Below are 21561 nucleotides of genomic sequence, written 5' to 3' on the forward strand. Positions count from 1 at the left end.
CAAAGAGAAAGCGACCGGGACAAAAGGAATGTTCGATTAGCAATCAACAAAGCACCGGGACACAGGGAGTATAAATGACGACGACCGGGACACAGGGACATAACTACAAAGGGGACGCCGGGGTGCACAGGGGGATATATAAATGACGATGGCGACTCAGGGAATGGTCGATTAGCAATCACCATCAACAAAGCTCAAGGGCAATCATTAGAATCATGAGGTATAGATCTGAATACGGATTGTTTTCCCATGGACCATTATATGTTGCATGTTCAAGAGTCGGTAAACCTGACAATCTATTTATATGCACAGACAATGGGACAGCAAAGAATGTTGTATATTCGCAAGTTTTACGTAGTTAAAAACATATATATATATATATATATATATATATATATATATATATATATATATATATATATATATATATATATATATATATATATATATATATATATATATATATATATATATCTATCTATATTCACAGGTGGGACATAGGGACACAACTACAATGGCGCGTAACTAATATGGCGCGTAACGACTTACGCGCGCGGGGGGGCTTGGGGGGGGCGCGAAGCGCCCCCACCAACTAGGTGTTGGGGTGGCGCGAAGCGCCACCCCAACAGCTAGTTTAATATAAACTTCTCCATATATTAAAATCTTCGATTTTTCCACTAAGTCTTACAAGTGTGAAAATGTCATTGCAATACTGATGTATATAAAAATGACGTCACTCACATAAATACATTTTTTTTTTAAACACCGATTGTTTACTAAGCTTCAAACTTTAGTTTTTTTAAGGTTCTTGAACGGTTGTAATCCCTTGTTAAAATATATACAAATATTTTTTGCAATTAAATTTTTTTTTTCAAACAATTAATGTATCAAACAGTTCGTGGTAATGAACTGTAGTAAGGAGCAACCCGGCTCAATAGTAAACAAAACTCTAAAAAACGGAATTTCGATACTAAAAGATATATCAAAAGAATCAGATTTTTATGCTGATTTTAAATATATGAGTTTCATCAAATTTAGTCTTTGTCATCAAAAGTTACGAGCCTGAGGAAATTTGCCTTATTTTGGAAAATAGGGAGAAACATCCCCTAAAAGCCATGGATCTTAACGAAAATCACACCATCACATTCAGCGTATTAGAGAACCCTACGGAAAAATTTCAAAATCCAATCTACAAAAATGTGGGATTTCGTATTTTTTGCCAGAAGACAAATCACGGGTGCGTGTTTATTTGTTTGTTGGTCTATTTTTTTGTTTCCCCCGGGATAATCGTATCGACCAGGCGGTCCTAGAGTGTTGCAAGAGGGTTCATTCTAACGGAAGTGAAAAGTTCTAGTGCCCCGTTAAAGTGACCAAAAAAATTGGAGGGCAACTAGGCCCCCTCCCACGCTCATTTTTTCCCAAATTCAACGAATCAAAATTTTGAGATAGCCATTTTGTTCCGCATAGCTGAAAACCATAATAACTATGTCCTTGGGGATGACTTATCCCCCCCACGGTCCCTGGGGGAGGGGCTACAAGTTACAAACTTCGACCAATGTTTACATACAGTAATGTTTATTGGGAAGTGTACCGACGTTTTCAGGAGGATTTTTTGGTTTGGGTATGGGGTTGAGGGGATGGGACTGTGTGGGAGGAGCTTCCCTTGGAGGAATATTTCATGGGGGAGGAGAAATTCAATGAAAAGATCGCAGGATTTTCTAGCATTACTATAAAAAAAAATGAAAATATAAACACGAAAAAGTTTTTTTTTCAGTTGAAAGTAAGGAGAAGCATTAAAACTTAAAACGAACATAGATTATTACGCATATGAGGGGTTCTAAAAATACTTTAGCATAAAGAACGAGGTATTTAGGAGGAGATAAATACTTCGCTCTTTATGCTAAAGTATTTTTAGTAATTTCAACTATGTATTCTATGGCCTTTCTGATTCAGGGGTCATTCTTAAAAAATTGGGACAAAACTTAAGATTTAGTGTGAAGAGCGAGGTATGTTTGTTGGTCTATTTTTTTGTTTCCCCAGGGATCATCGTATCGACCAGGTGGTCCTAGAGTGTTGCAAGAGGGTTCATTCTAACGGAAGTGAAAAGTTCTAGTGCCCCGTTAAAGTGACCAAAAAAATTGGAGGGCACCTAGGCCCCCTCCCACGCTCATTTTTTCCCAAATTCAACGAATCAAAATTTTGAGATAGCCATTTTGTTCCGCATAGCTGAAAACCATAATAACTATGTCCTTGGGGATGACTTATCCCCCCCACGGTCCCTGGGGGAGGGGCTACAAGTTACAAACTTCGACCAATGTTTACATACAGTAATGTTTATTGGGAAGTGTACCGACGTTTTCAGGAGGATTTTTTGGTTTGGGTATGGGGTTGAGGGGATGGGACTGTGTGGGAGGAGCTTCCCTTGGAGGAATATTTCATGGGGGAGGAGAAATTCAATGAAAAGATCGCAGGATTTTCTAGCATTACTATAAAAAAAATGAAAATATAAACACGAAAAAGTTTTTTTTTCAGTTGAAAGTAAGGAGAAGCATTAAAACTTAAAACGAACATAGATTATTACGCATATGAGGGGTTCTAAAAATACTTTAGCATAAAGAACGAGGTATTTAGGAGGAGATAAATACTTCGCTCTTTATGCTAAAGTATTTTTAGTAATTTCAACTATGTATTCTATGGCCTTTCTGATTCAGGGGTCATTCTTAAAAAATTGGGACAAAACTTAAGATTTAGTGTGAAGAGCGAGGTATTAACGGGGGACAAACCCCCTCATATATATAATCAAAAATATAAGAATATAAAGTTTATTACGTAAGTTAATTCTTAAGTTATGTATCTTTTTACTAATAAAAACATTCATTAAAAAGTTCTAGTTGCCTTTTTAAGTAACCGAAAAATTGGAGGGCAACAAGGCCTTCTTCCCCACCCCTTGTTTCTCAAAATCGTCTGATCAAAACTAGGAGAAAGCCATTTAGCAAAAAAAAATGAATTAATATGCAAATTTCATTTTAATAATTTATGTACGGAGAGCCAAAATCAAACATTCATTAATTCAAAAACGTTCAGAAATTAAATGAAAAAAAACAAGTTTTTTAAATGAAAGTAAGGAGTGACATTAAAACTTAAAACGAACAGAAATTACTTCGTATATGAAAGGGGCTGCTTCCTCCTCAACGCCCCGCTCTTTACGCTTAAGTTTTATGCTGTTTCAAAAAGAAGAGTTGAGAGAAAGAGTCAAACTTTATCGTAAAGAGCGGGGCTTTGAGGAGCAAGCATCCCGTTTCATATACGAAATAATTTCTATTCGTTTTAAGTTTTAATGTCGCTCTTTATTTTCATTTTAAAAAGAAACTTGTTTTTTTATTTAATTTTCATTCTGAGGTCTTTTCAAAGATATTTGATTATTGAAGCGAATCCGATTTGTAACAACGATTTCTACTAAGCTTCAATCTTTTTTTTTAAGGGTTTAAAAATTTTAAACCTTTTTTCTAAAGGTTTTTGAATTGTTGTAATCACTTGTTAAAACAAATATGCAGATACTTTTGCAATTAAACATTTTTTGCTCTTTACGCAATTTAATGTCTTTTCATACTGAGGCTAATAAAAGGTATAAAGTCGAATTTCTACTAAACATCAAAATTTGGTTTTTGAATTGTTGCAATCCTCTGTCATAATTATAGAAATAGTTTTGCAATCACGAGTATTTTGCTCTTCAAACAATTTAGTTTAAGCTTTTCTATACATGAAAATCTTCAATTTTTCAACCTAAGATAGACAAGTGTGAGTGACATCATTCACATAAATATTTTGTTTCCAAAATTAATGCTCTTAACGAATTTTAACAAACTTCTGACCTACGTAAATCTTTTTTTTAGGCCAGAATATACCAGGATACCAATTTTCCCAAAAAAATATGGAGTCATTTTCGAGAAAAAATGCACACATGCATACACAATTTTCGCTCACTTATAAAGACAGTATACATATAGATATTAATTTACTATATATATTTTATGAATATTCATTACGGTTTTTTTTCATTAGCGTCAACTAGTACAAGAGACTGCAAGCTGCAGATGGACGATTTTTTCAATAAAAACTGAATTTCCAATTTTTTTTTTTTTTTTAAGATATATGGCTGTGTCAGTATCCAGTCAACCAATTCAAGCAATCAGATTTCATTTCAGTGCCCCTGGTACTTCAGCTTATGTCTCTCCATTTATATAGAAACGAAGTATATATCAAGTCAGAGATGCAATTCACTAAGGGGTAGGGGGAAGCTACCTCCCCAGACCCCAGTTTGCCCCCCAGCTGAAATTTAGCGTCTTCAAAAACCTTTTCATAACTAAGAAAGGCCTACATAATTCAAGCATCCACAGAAATAGTTCAGTTTTCTTCAGTACACCTTTGCCTTTAAGGTAAATGGCTCATTGTCACCGTTATTTTAACTTGACTTGAAAAAATCGGTTCTTACCCAAATTTTGACGAAATTACGCCACTTTACCAAGGATAAAAAAGGATAAAGATCCTCCAGAGCCATTGCTGGCGCATAGGGCGTCGAATCGACGTTTCAGTTGCTGTATGTTTTTACAGGAACAAGTAGCAAGCTTGTCGCCCAACCTTGCTGCGGCGGGGATCGAACCCTGGGCCCCGGATTGCCAAGCAGAGGACCAATCCACTGTGCTACAACAGAACTTTACCAAGGACATTTCATTTTGTTATTCCACAGGAGGTACAATTTCTGTCAAAACTGTCATAACGTTAAAATCCTACCTGACACCGATCACACTGTCTTCCTGCCACCCTGTTCTTGCATTCACATTGACCAGTAATTATGTCACACTGTCGCTTTAAAGAACCAGACTCGTGGCAGCCGCAACCTATTAAAACATAAAAAGCTAAATATAGCAATAATTAAATATAATTAATATAAATATTAATTTTTATAATTAAATTCGTAAATGTTTATTTTTGCTCCAAGCGCTCTAAAGTGCGGATTACTACATATAGCAAGATTCTGACGACCACATATGTTTCCTTTTCATTATCAGAGAAGCGCATCATTTCTGGTTGACCCCCCTCCTCCATAGGGTAAACTAAAAATGCATAAAGTGGGCTTGCTTAAAGGTGACATTACCTACAGAGCGAAACGTATTAGTCCATGAGCCTAGAGGGCAGCCGGACAAGTTTTGCATTCTATATTTATTCAACAAAGAGTGATAAAACTCAAAAAAAAGAAAACATCAACGAGGTTTATTAAATAGATATAGAATACAGACCTCGCCGCGCTGCCTGTGGGGCTCATGGACTAATACGCTTCGCTCTACAGGTAATGTTACCTGTAAGCAAGCCCACTTTACGCATTTTTAGTCTCGTTGGAGGGAGATTTTAGAAACCTAATAAATGGATGCGCTTCTCTAATAATGACACAGAAAGAATATGCGATCATCAAAATCTTGCTATCTGCAGTAATACATGCAGTAAATGGAACGAAAGTAAACATTTACCATAAAATTAAATAATAAATTCATATAAATATAATTGGGAATTAAATAATTAGCTAAGAGTTACGGCGATCTATACTAAACAGCCTCTACACTAGCAACTACTACTTTGTAAATAATAAACTGGTAATTATAATGTCTGGGTCAATGAGGTAGGTCAATAGGCTATCGTGACCACAGTCCTCCGCTGCCGTTATTTCAAGGCTGCTACTGTCATTCACATAATTGTTTACATTTCTTATACAACTGACCAGTTTTTGGTTTTTATTAACTAAACCCCCACCCCTGAAAAAAATTCCATACACGTGCCTGGGATGGATGTTTTTAGCCTAATTGCAATATTTTAGCTTAAATTCAGTTGTTGCAGAGTTAAAAAGTCTAAATCTCCCCAGTCTGCTAATCTTCTCCCAACATAATACCCCCACCCCCGCGTAAAACCACTTTCCCTGGAAGTTCAACTTTACACCCCAGTCGTGATACAATAGACGGTAGACTTACCAAACCTAAGGGGGGGGGGGCAAATTTTTACTACTATTTTTATTTTTTTGTTATATTTATTTTAGTTCTAAAATTATTACAGTTTTTCGTGTAAACCCTTAATCTACAGGAGGATTTATACTTGTTTTAAGATCTGTGTAGCCTAACTTCCTACTTTCATTTGAAAACTTTTTTTTCTTATTTAATCTTTTACGAGATGGATCTTCATTACATTATCTAGCACTGGAATTTTTAATGAGTAGGGTACACTTTTTAATACCAAAAGTATCAAAACAAATAAAATACAGCTTACTTTATATATTATGTTTAAACAAAAGAAATGAATGTAACTTGGTCAAGAAAACAAGTTATCCATGGCCATACAGATAAAGTCAAGGAGGTCATGAGGAATCAGAGAGTCAAGGGATTTTGTTCTGGGTTGTACACACGAAAGGAGGGTCCTCTGTGTCAGCCCCCAACGTCTTCATTATTACGACTTTCCCCATATTGCCAGGTGTTAGTTGTATAATTAACCGTTTTTAATGTTGTATCACATGCAGGAGCGTATGCAGGGAGGGGGTATGGCTTGAGGCCTGGAACAACCGGAATTGTCGTGTTTTCCTGGATATCTATACCCCTCCCCTTTCCCAATTATCATATGAAATATATTTTATTTTATTCCCCCTCGCTCCAATTTGTTTTTATTATAGAGCCCTCGCATGACATAATGTCTTTATTACGGATAAAAGGAGCCTTATTGAAGACTGACAACCCCCACAGCCAAATGAAATCACAAGTATACCCCTATAGTTCATTTTTGAAGTAATACATTAAATTTGGTATTTTTTATAAGACCACACTACCTTATTATGACGAAAAAAATAAAGTTCAAATGGGAATAAATCCTTCAAATGGGGATAAGATAAGGACTTATCCCCATTTGAAATTTTATTTGTTCATCATATAAAGGCACTCTGGTCTTAGAAAAAGAACCCTAATTTAAGATATTCCGTCGAAAATATGTCGTATATATTGGGAGATATGACAAATCAAGAATATAACTTTAAATTCAACAAAGCTTCTTTTGCAATTGGAAGAAGAAGAAGTTTGTGCCACCTTCATTAGAAATTCCCCTTACATTTAGTCAATATTAAAGAAAAAAATTTACATCTCAAGGCTTTGAATGAACCCTATTAATGAACTCTCTCAGACAAACCTAGTGAATGAACCGGAGACTATTTTCGACCCAAAAGTAATTATTTTATTCTGTATAAATACGGTTGCTGCTGTTGTGCTTTAGTTTTAATTTACGTGCTTTAGTTATGGTTGTGCTTTAGTTTTTCTGCTGATGCCGACCACTCATGTATGTAGTCAAAATATCCAGTTTTTTTATATCTATTTTCACTGTCTAATAAAAGGACTTATCCCCATTTGAACTTTTATCTGTTCCCTATAGGCAACTACCCATCCTTTGTATAGCCATTTATCTAAAATGAACTAAAAGTATAAGAATACAATCTTCCACATGTCGAAGAAGCCAACAGTTGAAATATTGAAAGACATAGAATTGTATACACAATAAATAACTCGTTTTCAAATTGAAAAGGGAGGTAGTAGTAATAAGTTTTCCATTGTGTTTTGTCGGGCAAAAAGTCTGTAGAGTAGTATATCATTAAACCATATCTTTTGTTAGTAACCAACTGGTCAAGAAGGACGCAACTGTGTGAACAATAGATGAAACAGTTGGGCCCTGACCAAGGCTAAGGGGTTAAGTACTAGGCTGGGCTAAGCCAAAGAAATAAATCTTGGATGAACGGGAAAGACTAATAATAAAACAAATATTTCATTAAGCAGTTCATGGTAACGAACTGTAAGTAAGGAGCGACCTGACCCAATAGTAACTGAAATTACAGATACAAAATGTATCAACAAATTTGATACAAATTAAAACAATCGGATTTTTATGCTGGTTTTAAATATATAAGTTTTATCAAGTTTAGTACTACCCATAAAAGGTTACGAGCCTGAAACAATTTGCCTCATTTTCGAAAAAGGGAAAAATACCCTTTAAAAGTCATACAATCTTAATGAAAATCACATCATCAGATTCAGCGTATCAGAAAACCCTACTTTAGAGGTTTCAAGCTCCTGTCTCCACAAGTGTGGAATTTTGTATTTCTTTTGCCAGAACAACGATCACAGATGGGTGTTTATTTGTTTTTTGTTTGTTTGTTTGTTTTCCATGGGTGATTGTATCGACCCATTAGTCCTATAATTTCACAAGAGGGCTCATTCGAACGGATATTGAAAGTTCTAATGCCCTTTTTAGTGACCAAAAAATTGAGGGCGACTAGGCCCCCTACCACGCTCATTCTTTTCCAAAGTCACCGCATCAAAACTTTGAGATAACCATTTTGTTCTGCATAGTCGAAATATCTAATAACTATGTCTTTAAGGGCGACTTAATCCTCCACAGTCCCCTGGGGAAGGGCTTCAAGTTATGAACTTTGCCCATTGTTTGCATATAGTATCGGTTATTGGTAAATGTACAGACGTTTTCAGGGGGATTTTTTCTGGTGTGGGGTTCGAGGGGGCCGGGTTATGTGGGAGGATCTTTACATGGAGGAATTTTTCATTGGGTAAGGTAGTTTCTATGAGGGGGGTGCCGGATATCCCAGCTTTATCTGAAAAACGATGAGAAATAAAAAAAAATAATTTTTTCAACTGTAAGTAAGGAGTAACATTAAAACTTAAATGAGCAGAAATTATTTCGTATATGAGGCGGTTCGTATCCTCGTCAATACCTCGATGTTTACGCTAAAATATTTTTAGTAATTTCAAAAGTGCTATTTTTTCGAATTAAACGGCCTTAGTGATTCAGGGGTCATTAATAAAAATCGGAAAACAAAATCGAATTTTAGAGTAAAGAATGAGGCACTGACGAGGGGGCAAACCCCCCATATTACGCATATGAGGAAGTTCACCACCTCGTCAGTACCTAGTTCTTTTTGCAAAAGTTCAAATTTTGTAAAAATAATGGCGATATAAGCAATAACTTGTTTGTGTTATTTTCCGGCCAATCTTAGCATTTAATTTCACCTTAGCAGCTTCATAACTATAATTTTTATGTGATAATAAAACCAAGGATATAGTATGTCTTTGGGTTGAGGTCGTTATTATATAAAAGAAAAAACAAGTTTTTGTCTAACTCAAAGTAAGGAGTAACATTAAAACTTAGAACAAACATAAATTATTACGTATATCTTTTAAAGATATTTTCTTTCATTCATTTGAGTCATTTGAGAATTGCACAACTCGTGACTCTCATTTTCATAAAAATAGTACTTCTTTGGCCGTTTTGTTACTATGCCTTACAAAATTATTTCCGCAACTATAGGTAATTTAAGTTGCATAGGAGAATCTTTCCATGGAGAAATATCTCGTGTGGGAAGGGGATTTTCCATGGAGGGGGATCTGGATTTCCCGACATTATTTAGAAAACTATCAGTAATTAAATAAAACAAGTTTTTTCAACTGAAAGTAAGAAGCAGCATTAAAACTTAAAACGAAAAAGAAAATATTACGTATATGAGATGGGTTGCTTCTCCTCTGTAGCTTGCCCTTACGCTAAAGTCTCTTATTCATGTACGGTGAGCCAAATTCAAAACCTGCATTAATTCAAAAACTTTCAGAAATTAAATAAAAAAATTTTTTTTAACTGAAAATAAGCAGCAAAATTAAAACTTAAAATGAACAGAAACTATTCCTTATATGAAAGGGGCTCTCCCCTCCTCAACACCCCTCTCTTTCCACTAATATTTTTGTAGAGTTGTGAGGAGTCAAACTTTAGCTTATTTCATATACGGAATAATTTCTGTTCGATTTAAGTTTTAATGTTGCTCCTTACTTTTAGTAAAAGAAAAACTTTTTTTATTTTATCCGTATACATAAAGGCGTTCGCAGTGTTGAAAATACGAAAAATTTCAACCATAGTGATTTAAAAAAAAAAAGAAATAAAAATCAAAAGAGAATAAAAGGAAACAAGAGCTAAGAGCCCATATGGCACTTGTGACGAGGCGAGAAGAGCTAAGAGCCAAGAGATCATATGGTATGATCTCTAACAAAATTCTATGAATCAATAGATTGATTTAAAAAGGAAAATAAGAGGCTTAATGCCGGTCAGGATTTAAAATAAGAGCTCTGAGTCACGATGTCCTTCTAAATATCAAAATTCATTAAGATCCGATCACCACTCGTAAGTTATAAATACTTAATTTTTTCTAGTTTTTCCTCTCCCTTTAGCCCCCCAGGTGGTCGAATCTGGGAAAAAGACTTTATCAAGTCAAATTGTGCAGCTCCCTGACACGCCTACCAATTTTCATCGTCCTAGCACGTCCAGAAGCACCAAACTCGCCAAATCACTGAACCCCTCCCCCCAACTCCCCGAAAGAGAGCGAATCCAGTAAGATTCTGTCAATCACGTATCGAGGACATTTGTTTATTCTATCCACCAAGCTTCATCCCGATTCCTCCACGCCAAGTATTTTTCCAAGATTTCCCCCTCCAACTCCCCCCAATGTCAAAAGATCTGGTCGGGATTTGAAATAAGAGCTCTGAGACATGAATTCCTTCTAAAAATCAAATTTCACTAAGATTCGATCATCTATTCGTAAGATAAACATACCCCAATTTTCACGTTTTTTATAAATTCCGGTTTCCCCCTCCAACTCCCCCCAATGTCACAGGATCTGGTCGGAAGTTAAAATTAGAACTTTAAAGCAAAAGATCCTTCTAAATATCAAATTTCATTAAGATCTGGTCACCCTTTCGTAAGTTACAAATACCTCAATTTTCAAAATTACCCCCCCCCCACTTCCACCAAAGAGAGCAGACCCGGTCAGGTTATGTCAGTCACGTATCTTAGACAGGTTTCTATTCTTCCCATCCAGTTTCATCCTGATCTCACCGCTTTAAGTATTTTCTAAGATTTCCGGTCCCCCCCAACTGCCCCCCCCCAATTACGCTTGATCCGGTTGAGATTTAAAATAAGAGATCTGAGTTACGAGGTCCTTCTAAATATGAAGTTTCATGAAGATCCGATCATTCCTACATAAGTTAAAAATACGTCACTTTTTCTTATTTTTCAGAATTAATCCCCCCCCCCAATAGAGTGGACCCGTTCCGATTATGTAAATCACGTATGTAAGACTTCTGCTTATTTTTCCCACCAAGTTTCATCCCGATCCCTCCAATCTAAGCGTTTTCCATGAATTTAGGTTCCCCCACCCCAAATTTCCCCCAATGTCGCCAGATCCGGTCAGGATTTAAAATAAGAGCTTTGAGACACGATATCCTTCTAAATATAAAATTTCATTAAGATCCGATCGCCCGTTCCTAAGTTGAAAATACCTCATTTTTTCTAATTTTTCAGAATTAACCCCTCCCCTAACTACGCCAAAGAGAGCGGATCTGTTCCGTTTATGTCAATCATGTATCTAGGACTTGTGCTTATTTTTCCCACCAAGTTTCATCCCGATCCCTCCACTCTAAGTGTTTTCCAAGTTTTAGGTTTCCCCCTCCCAACTCCCCACCCCAATGTCACCAGATCCGGTCGGGATTTAAATTAAAAGCTCTGAGACACGATATCCTTCTAAATATCAAATTTCATTGAGATCTGATCATCCGTTCGTAAGTTAAAAATACGTCATTTTTTTTCTAATTTTCAGAAATACCCCCCCCCCCCAACTACCCGAAACAGAGCAGATCCGTTCCGTTTATGTCCATCATGTATCTAGGACGTGTGTTTGTTTTTCCCACCAAGCTTCATCCCGATCCCTCCACTCTAAGTTTTTTCCCAGTTTTAGGTTTCCCCTTCCCCCCCCCCCCATGTCACCAGATCCGGTCGGGATTTAAAATAAGAGCTCTGAGACACGATATCCTTCTAAACATCAAATTTCATTGAGATCCGATCACCCGTTCGAAAGTTAAAAATACCTAATTTTTTCGAAATTTTCAGAATTACCCCCCCCCAACTACCCCAAAGAGAGCGGATCCGTTCCGATTATGTCAATCATGTATCTGGGACTTGTGCTTGTTTTTCCCATCAAGTTTCATCCCGATCCCTCCACTCTAAGTGTTTTCCAAGATTTTAGGTTTCCCCCTCCAACTCCCCCCAATGTCATCAGATTCGGTCGGGATTTAAAATAAGAGCTCTGAGACACAATATCATTCCAAACATCAAATTTAATTAAGATTTCATTACCCGCTCATAAGTTAAAAATACTACATTTTTTCTATTTTTTCCGAATTAATATGCCCTCCACTCCCCCCCCCCAGATGGTCAAATCGGGAATTTGCGATTGCTATATGTCACTTGGTTAATACCAAGTGCCATAAAAACAATATATACAAAAACTAGTCCATAGTAAGATATTACTGGTCGGATTAAACCTTCATATTCTCTCTTCATTTTAGATTTTTTTTTTTTTTTTTTTTAATTGTTGGTAAACTAGATAAAGGCACAAAATTGAATATTCAAAATTGGCAACCTACAAAAAGCTCACTAAGTCCGATCAGAAACAATGTTATGATCTTACAAATAACTAGAAAATAAATAGAAAAAAAACTAGTTTTTTTAACTGAAAGTAAGGTTAACGTCATTACAACTTAAAACGAACAGAAACTCCGTATATGAAATGGGTTGTCCCCACCGCAATCCCTCACTCTTTACGCTAAAGTTTTTGATTGTTTTAAAAACTAGAATTGTGGCAAAGAGTCAAACCTTAGCTTAAAGAGCGAGGGATTACGGAGGGGACAACCCATTTCATATACGGAGTAATTTCTGTTCGTTTTAAGTTTAAATTACGCTCCTTACTTTCAGTTAAAAAAAAACTAGTTTTTTTTATTTAATTTCTGAACGTTTTTGAATTAATGCATGTTTGATTTCGGCTCTCCATACATAAATTATTAAAATGAAATTTGCACATTAATTCTTTTTTTGGCTTAATGGCTTTCTCTTAGTTTTGATCAGTAAGAGGTGGGGAAGGAGGCCTAGTTTCCCTCCAATTTTCCGGTTACTTAAAAAAACCACGAGAACTTTTAATTTTTAACGAACGTTTTTATTAGTAAAAAATATACGTAACTTAAGAATTAACTTACGTAACAAACTTTTATATTTTATATTTTTAATTATATATATGAGGGGGTTTGTCCCCTCGTTAATACCTCGCTCTTCACACTAAATCTAAGTTTTGTCCCAATTCTTTAAGAATGACCCCTGAATCAGAAAGGCCGCAGAATAAATAGTTGAAATTACTAAAAATACTTTAGCATAAAGAGCGAAGTATTAATCTCCTCCTAAATACCTTGCTCTTTATGCTAAAGTATTTTTAGAACCCCTCATATGCGTAATAATCTCTGTTCGTTTTAAGTTTTAATGCTACTCCTTACTTTCAATTGAAAAAACTTTTTCATGTTTATATTTTCATTGTTTGTTTTTTTAATAGTAATGCTAGAAAATCCTGTGCCTTTTCATTGAATTTCTCTTCCCCCATGAAAAATTCCTCCGAGGAAAGATCCTCCCACATAGCCCCCTCCCATCAACCCCACACCCTAACCAAAAAAATCCCCCTGAAAACGTCGGTACACTTCCCAATAACCATTACTGTATGTAAACATTGGTCAAAGTTTGTAACTTGCAGCCCCTCCCCCAGGAAATGTGGGGGAGTAAGTCATCCCCAAAGACATAGTTATTATGGATTTCGACTATGAGGAACAAAATTGCAACAGATCAAAAATTTTGATCTGTTGACTTTGGGTAAAAATGAGCGTGGGAGGTGGCCTAGGTGCCCTCCAATTTTTTTTGTCACTTAAAAAGAGCACTAGAACTTTTCATTTCTGTTAGAATGAGCCCTCTTGCAACACTCTAGGACCACTTGGTCGATACGATAACCCCTGGAAAAAAAAAACAAATAAACACGCACCCGTGATCGGTCTTCTGGCAAAAAAATACGGAATTCCACATTTTTGTAGATTGGACCTTGAAATTTTTTCTATAGGGTTCTCCAATACGCTGAATGTGATGGTGTGATTTTCGTTAAGATCATATGACTTTTAGGGGATGTTTCGCCCTATTTTCTAAAATAAGGCAAATTTTCTCAGGCTCGTAACTTTTGATGAAAAAGACTAAATTTGATGAAACTTATATATTTAAAATCAACATTGAACGGTCCTTGCCCATCTCCTCTCTACTGGTCCCACTGGAAAGAAAGCCTAGGGGGAATCATTAAGTTTATACTTGTGAGCTTATAACTAATTAAGTCTATAATTGACTATAATATAATGTACTGAGGAATACAAATGTACTGAGGAAGCGCGTAAGTAAAAGTAATTTTGACAAAAGTAAATTAATATTATTGCCAAGTGTCTAGACAAATTATAGCAAGGCTAAAATCAACAATCCATGATCAATAGCTAAATGATGTGTCCAATACTACGCCAATTACAGCGAAACAAAAAGCCCGTTTTTTGCCTAATCAGTTAGCCAAGACTTTTTGACAATTTGAGAACTGTGATCTTACTTCTCAGGCTATTGAAATAAAAGTCTTTTGTGCTCAGAAAAGTGGTCTAAGGAGTCTGCTGAGCAGGCTAAGGACCGTTCAATGCTCTATTTGGCAGAAAAATGAATGTGAATTAGAAGATTTTTCACTGAGACTAGTGAGCTCTAAGATTCTGGCACTTTAATTCTGCAACGAACAAAAATCTGAGCAAAATAATATTGCTGAGCAATATAAAGTTGCTGAGCAACATATCTGACTAGTTACCTCTAATTACGCAAAAGCAAAAAAAAACTGAGCAATATAATGTTGCTAAGCAACATATCTGACTAGTGAGACTAGTGATATCTGAGAGACATGATATTGCTGAGCAACATATCTGACTATTGAGCTCAAAGATTCTGGCACTTTAATTCTGCAGCAAACAAAAATCTGAGCAACGTAACATTGCTGAGCAATGTAAAGTTCTGACTAGTTAGCACTAAGATTTTAGCCAATTACACAACAACAACAAAACAGGCAATATAATGTTGCTGAGCAACATATCTGACTAGTGAGACCAGTGTCTGAGCAATATGATATTGCTGAGCAACATATTTGACTATTGAGCTAATAGATTCTGGCACTTTAATTCTGCAACAAACAAAAATCTGAGCAACATAATATCGAAGAGCAATATAAAGTTGCTGAGCAGCATATATGATTAGTTAGCTCTAAGATTTTAGCTAATTACACAACAAACAAAAATTTGAGCAATATAATGTTGCTGAGCGATATAATGTTGCTGAGCAACATATCTGACTAGTTAGCTCTAAGATTTTAGCCAATTACACAACAACAACAACATTCAGGCAATATAATGTTGCTGAGCAACATATCTGACTAGTGAGACTAGTGATATCTGAGAGACATGATATTGCTGAGCAACATATCTGACTATTGAGCTCAAAGATTCTGGCACTTTAATTCTGCAGCAAACAAAAATCTGAGCAACGTAATATTGCTGAGCGATATAAAGTTGCTGAGCAACATATCTGACTAGTTAGCTCTAAGATTTTAGCCAATTACACAACAACAACAACATTCAGGCAATATAATGTTGCTGAGCAACATATCTGACTAGTGAGACTAGTGTCTGAACAATATGATATTGCTGAGCAACATATTTGACTATTGAGCTAAGAGATTCTGGTACTTTAATTCTGCAACAAACAAAAATATGAGCAGCATAATATTGAAGAGCAATATAAAGTTGCTGAGCGGCATATATGACTAGTTAGCTCTAAGATTTTAGCTAATTACACAACAAACAAAAATTTGAGCAATATAATGTTGCTGAGCAACATATCTGACTATTGAGCCAGATATACTTTAAAGTATATTTACAGCAAGAGCTATGGGCTGTTCTAAAGCCGAACTGATTACGCGCTTACTTTTGTATTTTCATATTTTAGCCAAACCTTTTATTTCAAACTATATGGCCATTCTCTAAAAGGCACAATTAATACAAAAACAAGAAACAATTTATTGAAGGAAAATTAAACGCAATTTTGTGAAATACATTTGGTAAATTCCATTTAAAGTTTTAGTTAAGGTTATACTCTTGAAATGCACATTCAACAGAGTCAAAAATAAATTTTCTACTGTCTCAATGCATCTTCCCTTTTCAACTTTCACTGTTGATTGTTTTACAGACTTCATGGTTTATCACACTAAAAAAGAAGGCTAAAACAACCTGAATCGCTGTATTGAATCACTAAAACAACAGTTTTGAGTCACCACGAGGGCATTTTAACACAAGGGCATTTTTCTAGGTTAACGCTCATTTTCATGGTTCCCTTGAGCAGATCTTTTGAATTTGATTAGGAAAAGAGTACTTTTTTGGTAACCAAATTTCAGAAAAGTCACTACAGAGATTTTAAAAAAAGCCACCAAAAAGCCACACTGATTAAGAAAAGCCACTTCATAGTCACTTGGCTAACCAAATTAAATTCCTTGCCGTTGTATGCTAGATAATTTTCGGTGTTAAAAAGGTAAAATTCTGATGATGGGGAGTTGCTATCTTGGAAACGAGTTAAATGAAACTGCCAAAATAGGTCCAAGGTCTGGGTTACGTCCTGGAAGTTTCTTTAGAAGCAGCTGCCATTATCCCCTCCAACTTTCAAAGTGCAGAAACCTTTGATAAACTTTGACAAAATTTGTTTCAAACAGTTATAGCGATGCAACTTTTATAAATAGATCTACAGTACAAATGAGGTTACATATGTATTATACCACCAACACCAAGTGCTTCATTTAAGTGGAACCGAAGTAAAACCGATTTTTACGACCATGTATGAAATTCATTTAGTTTGCCATATATATTGATAGAGAAATAAAACGGAGGAAATATAAGGTTCCGCAAAATCGAGAAATAAACAGCAGCAAGGTACAGCCCACCATCATCTGAAATCATATCTAGTGGAGTATATGTGGCGTGTGGCAGTAAGGTCAAAAGGCAGAGATCCTATAAACACGATTCTTAATGACAACAATATATTCTGGGTAGCCTAAATTCTATAAGCTTCTTCCGTAGTTTCCACAATTTTGTTAATAAAGTATTATATTTTCATCATATTCTGTGACATTTCATTAGGATTGAGCGTCAGGGACACAGGTTCAAATTAGGTTCTACTTAATGAAGCACTTGAGTTTTGGCGCTATAATACATAAGTACCCAATTGAGGCCCGAAAAACATGTTTTGAGCCTCATACTAGAACCACATCCAAAGGGGTATGTGGCTTACCCTGTTTGACCCAAACCCCCGAAATTTCGTCTGATTCGTAAAAAAGTAGCGAAAATAGGCCCACATATAACCAAATTTTTGCTGGGTTTTGTAAAGTTCTCTTTGTAACCCCCCCCCCACACACACACAAAAACAACTTACAGAACAAAAATCCTTGACATCACTTTGCCTCATACCTTTGATTAATCTTGATTTATAAGGTTTGAAAGATTTGTAGAACTACTTTCTTAAAGTTGAAAAACGGTTATGGCTCGGATTCAAAATCCTAGTTTATACGGCTCTAAAGGATTCAAAATTTTAATTTTTTTTTGTCAATTTATTTGGTAGGCCTATTATGAAGAAGCTATTAATGAGATATAAGCGCTGAAATAACGGAGAATCCACAAAATTAGTAAACTTATGTTTATAATCTAGGGCTATATATTATTCCGGTTGGAGGGGGCCTGGGAGGGTGGCTTGTCGCAAAGAAAGATCTAAGGATAATGTGAACTTTTTGGAAGGGTGTAAAGGGTAATGTTTTAAATAAAGTGGGATGGAGGAGGAGCGTAAGTAGCAGTGTTGGCCTCAGGCGGCTTGGTGCTGCAGTGATTTGTTGTTAGTTGTAGCAGTATGAAGAGGAGGGGGCTGGGACACGATTATAATGGCAGCGACTATTACATTTTGGAAACAGTGTCGAAAGGAGAATCTACTGCTGCATTTCTTTTTTTTCCTATTTTTTTTTATTTCTATTTTTTCCTGTCCTGTATATAACCTTAAAAATAATGGAAAAAAAGAAAAGAATGAATTCAATCGTTTTTTATTAATTTCAGGCGTCATGTTTTAATGGAGACTTCATATTCGGTGAAGAGCTTATCAAACAGTTCGTGGTAACGAACTGTAGTAAGGAGCGACCCGGCTCAATAGTAAACGAAACTCTAAAAAATGGAATTTCGATACTAAAAGATATATCAAAAGAATCAGATTTTTATGCTGATTTTAAATATATAAAATTCATCAAATTTAGTCTTTGTCATCAAAAGTTACGAGCATGAGAAAATTTGCCTTATTTTGGAAAATAGGGGGTAACACCCCCTAAAAGTCATAGGATCTTACCGAAAATTACACCATCGCATTCAGCGTATCAGAGAACCCTATAGAAAAAATTCCAAGGTCCAATCTACAAAAATGTGGAATTTCGTATTTTTTGCCAGAAGACAAATCACGGGTGCGTGTTTATTTGTTTTTTTGTTTTTGTTTTTTTTTCCCCCAGGGGTCATCGTATCGACCAAGTGGTCCTAGAGTGTTGCAAGAGGGCTCATTCTAACGGAAATGAAAAGTTCTAGTGCCCTTTTTAAGTGACCAAAAAAATTGGAGGGCACCTAGGCCCCCTCCCACGCTCATTTTTTTCCCAAAGTCAACGGATCAAAATTTTGAGATAGCCATTTTGTTCCGCATAGTCGAAAACCATAATAACTATGTCTTTGGGGATGACTTACCCCCCACAGTCCCTGGGGGAGGGGCTGCAAGTTACAAACTTTGACCAATGTTTACATACAGTAATGGTTACTGGGAAGTGTACCGACGTTATCAGGGGGATTTTTTTGGTTTGGGTGTGGGGTTCAGGGGAGGGGGCTATATGGGAGGATCTTTCCTTGGAGGAGTGTTTCATGGGGGAAGAGAAATTCAATGAAAAGGGCACAGGACTTTCTAGCATTACTATAAAAAAAACAATGAAAATATAAACATGAAAAAGTTTTTTCAATTGAAAGTAAGGAGAAGCATTAAAACTTAAAACGAACAGAGATTATTACGCATATGAAGGGTTCTAAAAATACTTTAGCATAAAGAGCGAGGTATTTAGGAGGAGATAAATACTTCGCTCTTTATGCTAAAAAATTTTTAAATAATTTCAACTATTTATTCTACGGCCTTTCTGATTCAGGGGTCATTCTTAAAGAATTGGGATAAAACGTAACGTAAGTTACGTAAGTTATGTACGTTTGTTACGTAAGTTAATTCTTCAGTTACCTTTTTTTTTTACTAATAAAAACGTTCGTTAAAAATTAAAAGATCTAGTTGCCTTTTTGAGTAACCGAAAAATTGGAGGGCAACTAGACCTCCTTCCCCACCCCTTATTTCTCAAAATCGTCTGATCAAAACTAAGAGAAAGCCATTTAGCCAAAAAAAGAATTAATATGCAAATTTCATTTTAGTAATTTATGTACGGAGAGCCAAAATCAGACATGCATTAATTCAAAAACTTTCAGAAATTAAATATAAAAAAAATAAGTTTTTTTAAATGAAAGTAAGGAGCGACATTAAAACTTAAAACGAACAGAAATTACTCCGTATATGAAAGGGGCTTTTCCTCCTCGACATCCCGCTCCTTGTGCTAAAGTTTGATTCTTTCTCGCAACTCTACTTTTTAAAACAATAAAAAACTTTAGCGTAAGGAGCGGGGTGTCGAGGAGGAAAAGCCCCTTTCATATACGGAGTAATTTCTGTTCGTCTTAAGTTTTAATGTCGCTCCTTACTTTCATTTAAAAAAAACTTGTTTTTTTTTTATTTAATTTACATGTAAATGCCTAACAAAACACCATGAGCTGCAACTCAAAACTTATTTCAATGGTCATGGAGGGGATATCATTGACGTCGGATCACATGGATCATTGACGTCGTATTTAGAGGGGATTTATTATTTGGAGAGGAGCTTATTAACGTGTGAAGTCGTAAGAAAACAGCAAGTTAGCGTTACCTGTGATAACCCCCCTGAACTGGAACCCAGAGTCTATTTTAATGAGCGGATCAAGGAAATTATTGAGGTAGCAAAATGGAGGCAGTTTATATGAATATTTTATAAGTATACGAGAAGCATCACGAAAATCGTTAATTTTGGAGAAGAGACCAGGCCCCCCCCCCAAAAAAAAATTAATCTTATAAACCCTTTTAAAAACTGATATATATATACATACGAAAAGCTATGAACTTATTTACCTTTTTTCAATCCTATCCATTTGTTATAATGCTCCTTTGTATATTGAAAATATCCACTTTGTTTTTTACTTTTCGCTTTACCAACAACAGCTGGCGGCCCTGGAGACAATCCTAAGGGTCTCGGGCGATAAGACACTGTTGTCACATCATACAAACACGCCGGAAAAGTCAAGCAATTCCCTTTTACACAGAAAATCACATGGGATAATGTTATCCATATCAAAACTGGATAACACGTGGTCGATACCATTGTATGAAAGCATTTTTTAATAATATTTTATTTCCATTCATTTAAATCATTTTTTGTAAATCAGTGTACACTCAGCGAAAGGTATTTTACAACTGTGCCAGTGAAATAAGCGTTCACATGATTGGTAAGGACCGCCGTCGGAGCACAGAGAAAAGTACTCGTGTTTCAAATATTAATAATTAATCAAACATAAATAGTGCAGAAGCAAGTAGTACATTAAGCGTCGGACAAGAAATACTAATAGACAGTTGATAACCCAAGAGGATGTTAAAAGAGGGGGAGGGGACGAAAAAGTTAAAAAAAAGGGGTACTAACGTATACGAGAAACACTCGAGACATTACCGGTTTTTCCCAGTTAGTTTCCAATATATAGTGATAGATGATAGAATATAGTGTCTGACCATGGATAGCTGTGTTTTGATTAAATACTTAGTTGGTATTTTCGTTAGGTTAGAATAGGTTTATTTAGGTTACATATTTAATATATGCTATGCTATACCCACCCGCTGCAACTATACAGCCATAATTTCTTTCTAAACTATTATATTTTTATTTCACTTAGGTGTATTACATTAGCATTAACTAAATTTCACTTCTCAAGTGTTTGTCGTATCATTCTTAAGTACCGAAAAAAAGATTTAAGATGTGCATTCATCGACGTATTCAGAATGTTTTACCCCCCCCCGCCGAAATCTTTGTTCAACTCGTAAAAACGAAATATGCATATAAACAAATAGTTAATGCGTTTTTAAAGTTTTTTTTTAACCCACCCCCCATCCTCCACGCAAAAAAGGCCTGGCTCCGGCCCTGCGTATATTACAGTTTTTAATTAGCTACATTAAAATTTGTATATTTTTTTTTTAAACAGAAATATAGCCGGGATGTAAGTATAGCCATTTTGCAAGAGGCCAGCTCATCAAGGATGAAAGATCCGACCAAAAATATGTTATAATATATAATCACATTTTAATTTGAACATGATGTTAAGGCATTTATGA

At 35.6% G+C, this 21561-nt stretch overlaps 1 protein-coding gene across 2 annotated transcripts in view; it reads right to left on the reverse strand.

Annotated features, from left to right (window-relative positions):
* Nucleotides 1–21561, reverse strand: part of LOC136038276 (laminin subunit alpha lam-3-like) — a 395732-nt gene that overhangs the window by 141858 nt on the left and 232313 nt on the right. For both annotated transcript variants that reach the window (XM_065721399.1, XM_065721398.1), the window contains exon 19: nt 4792–4898. In XM_065721399.1, coding sequence (XP_065577471.1) covers nt 4792–4898 — 107 coding nt within the window. The remainder of the gene's footprint in view (nt 1–4791; nt 4899–21561) is intronic.

The sequence above is a fragment of the Artemia franciscana genome, chromosome 17, assembly GCF_032884065.1.
Source record: "Artemia franciscana chromosome 17, ASM3288406v1, whole genome shotgun sequence".
In the NCBI taxonomy this organism is placed as follows: Eukaryota; Metazoa; Arthropoda; class Branchiopoda; order Anostraca; family Artemiidae; genus Artemia; species Artemia franciscana.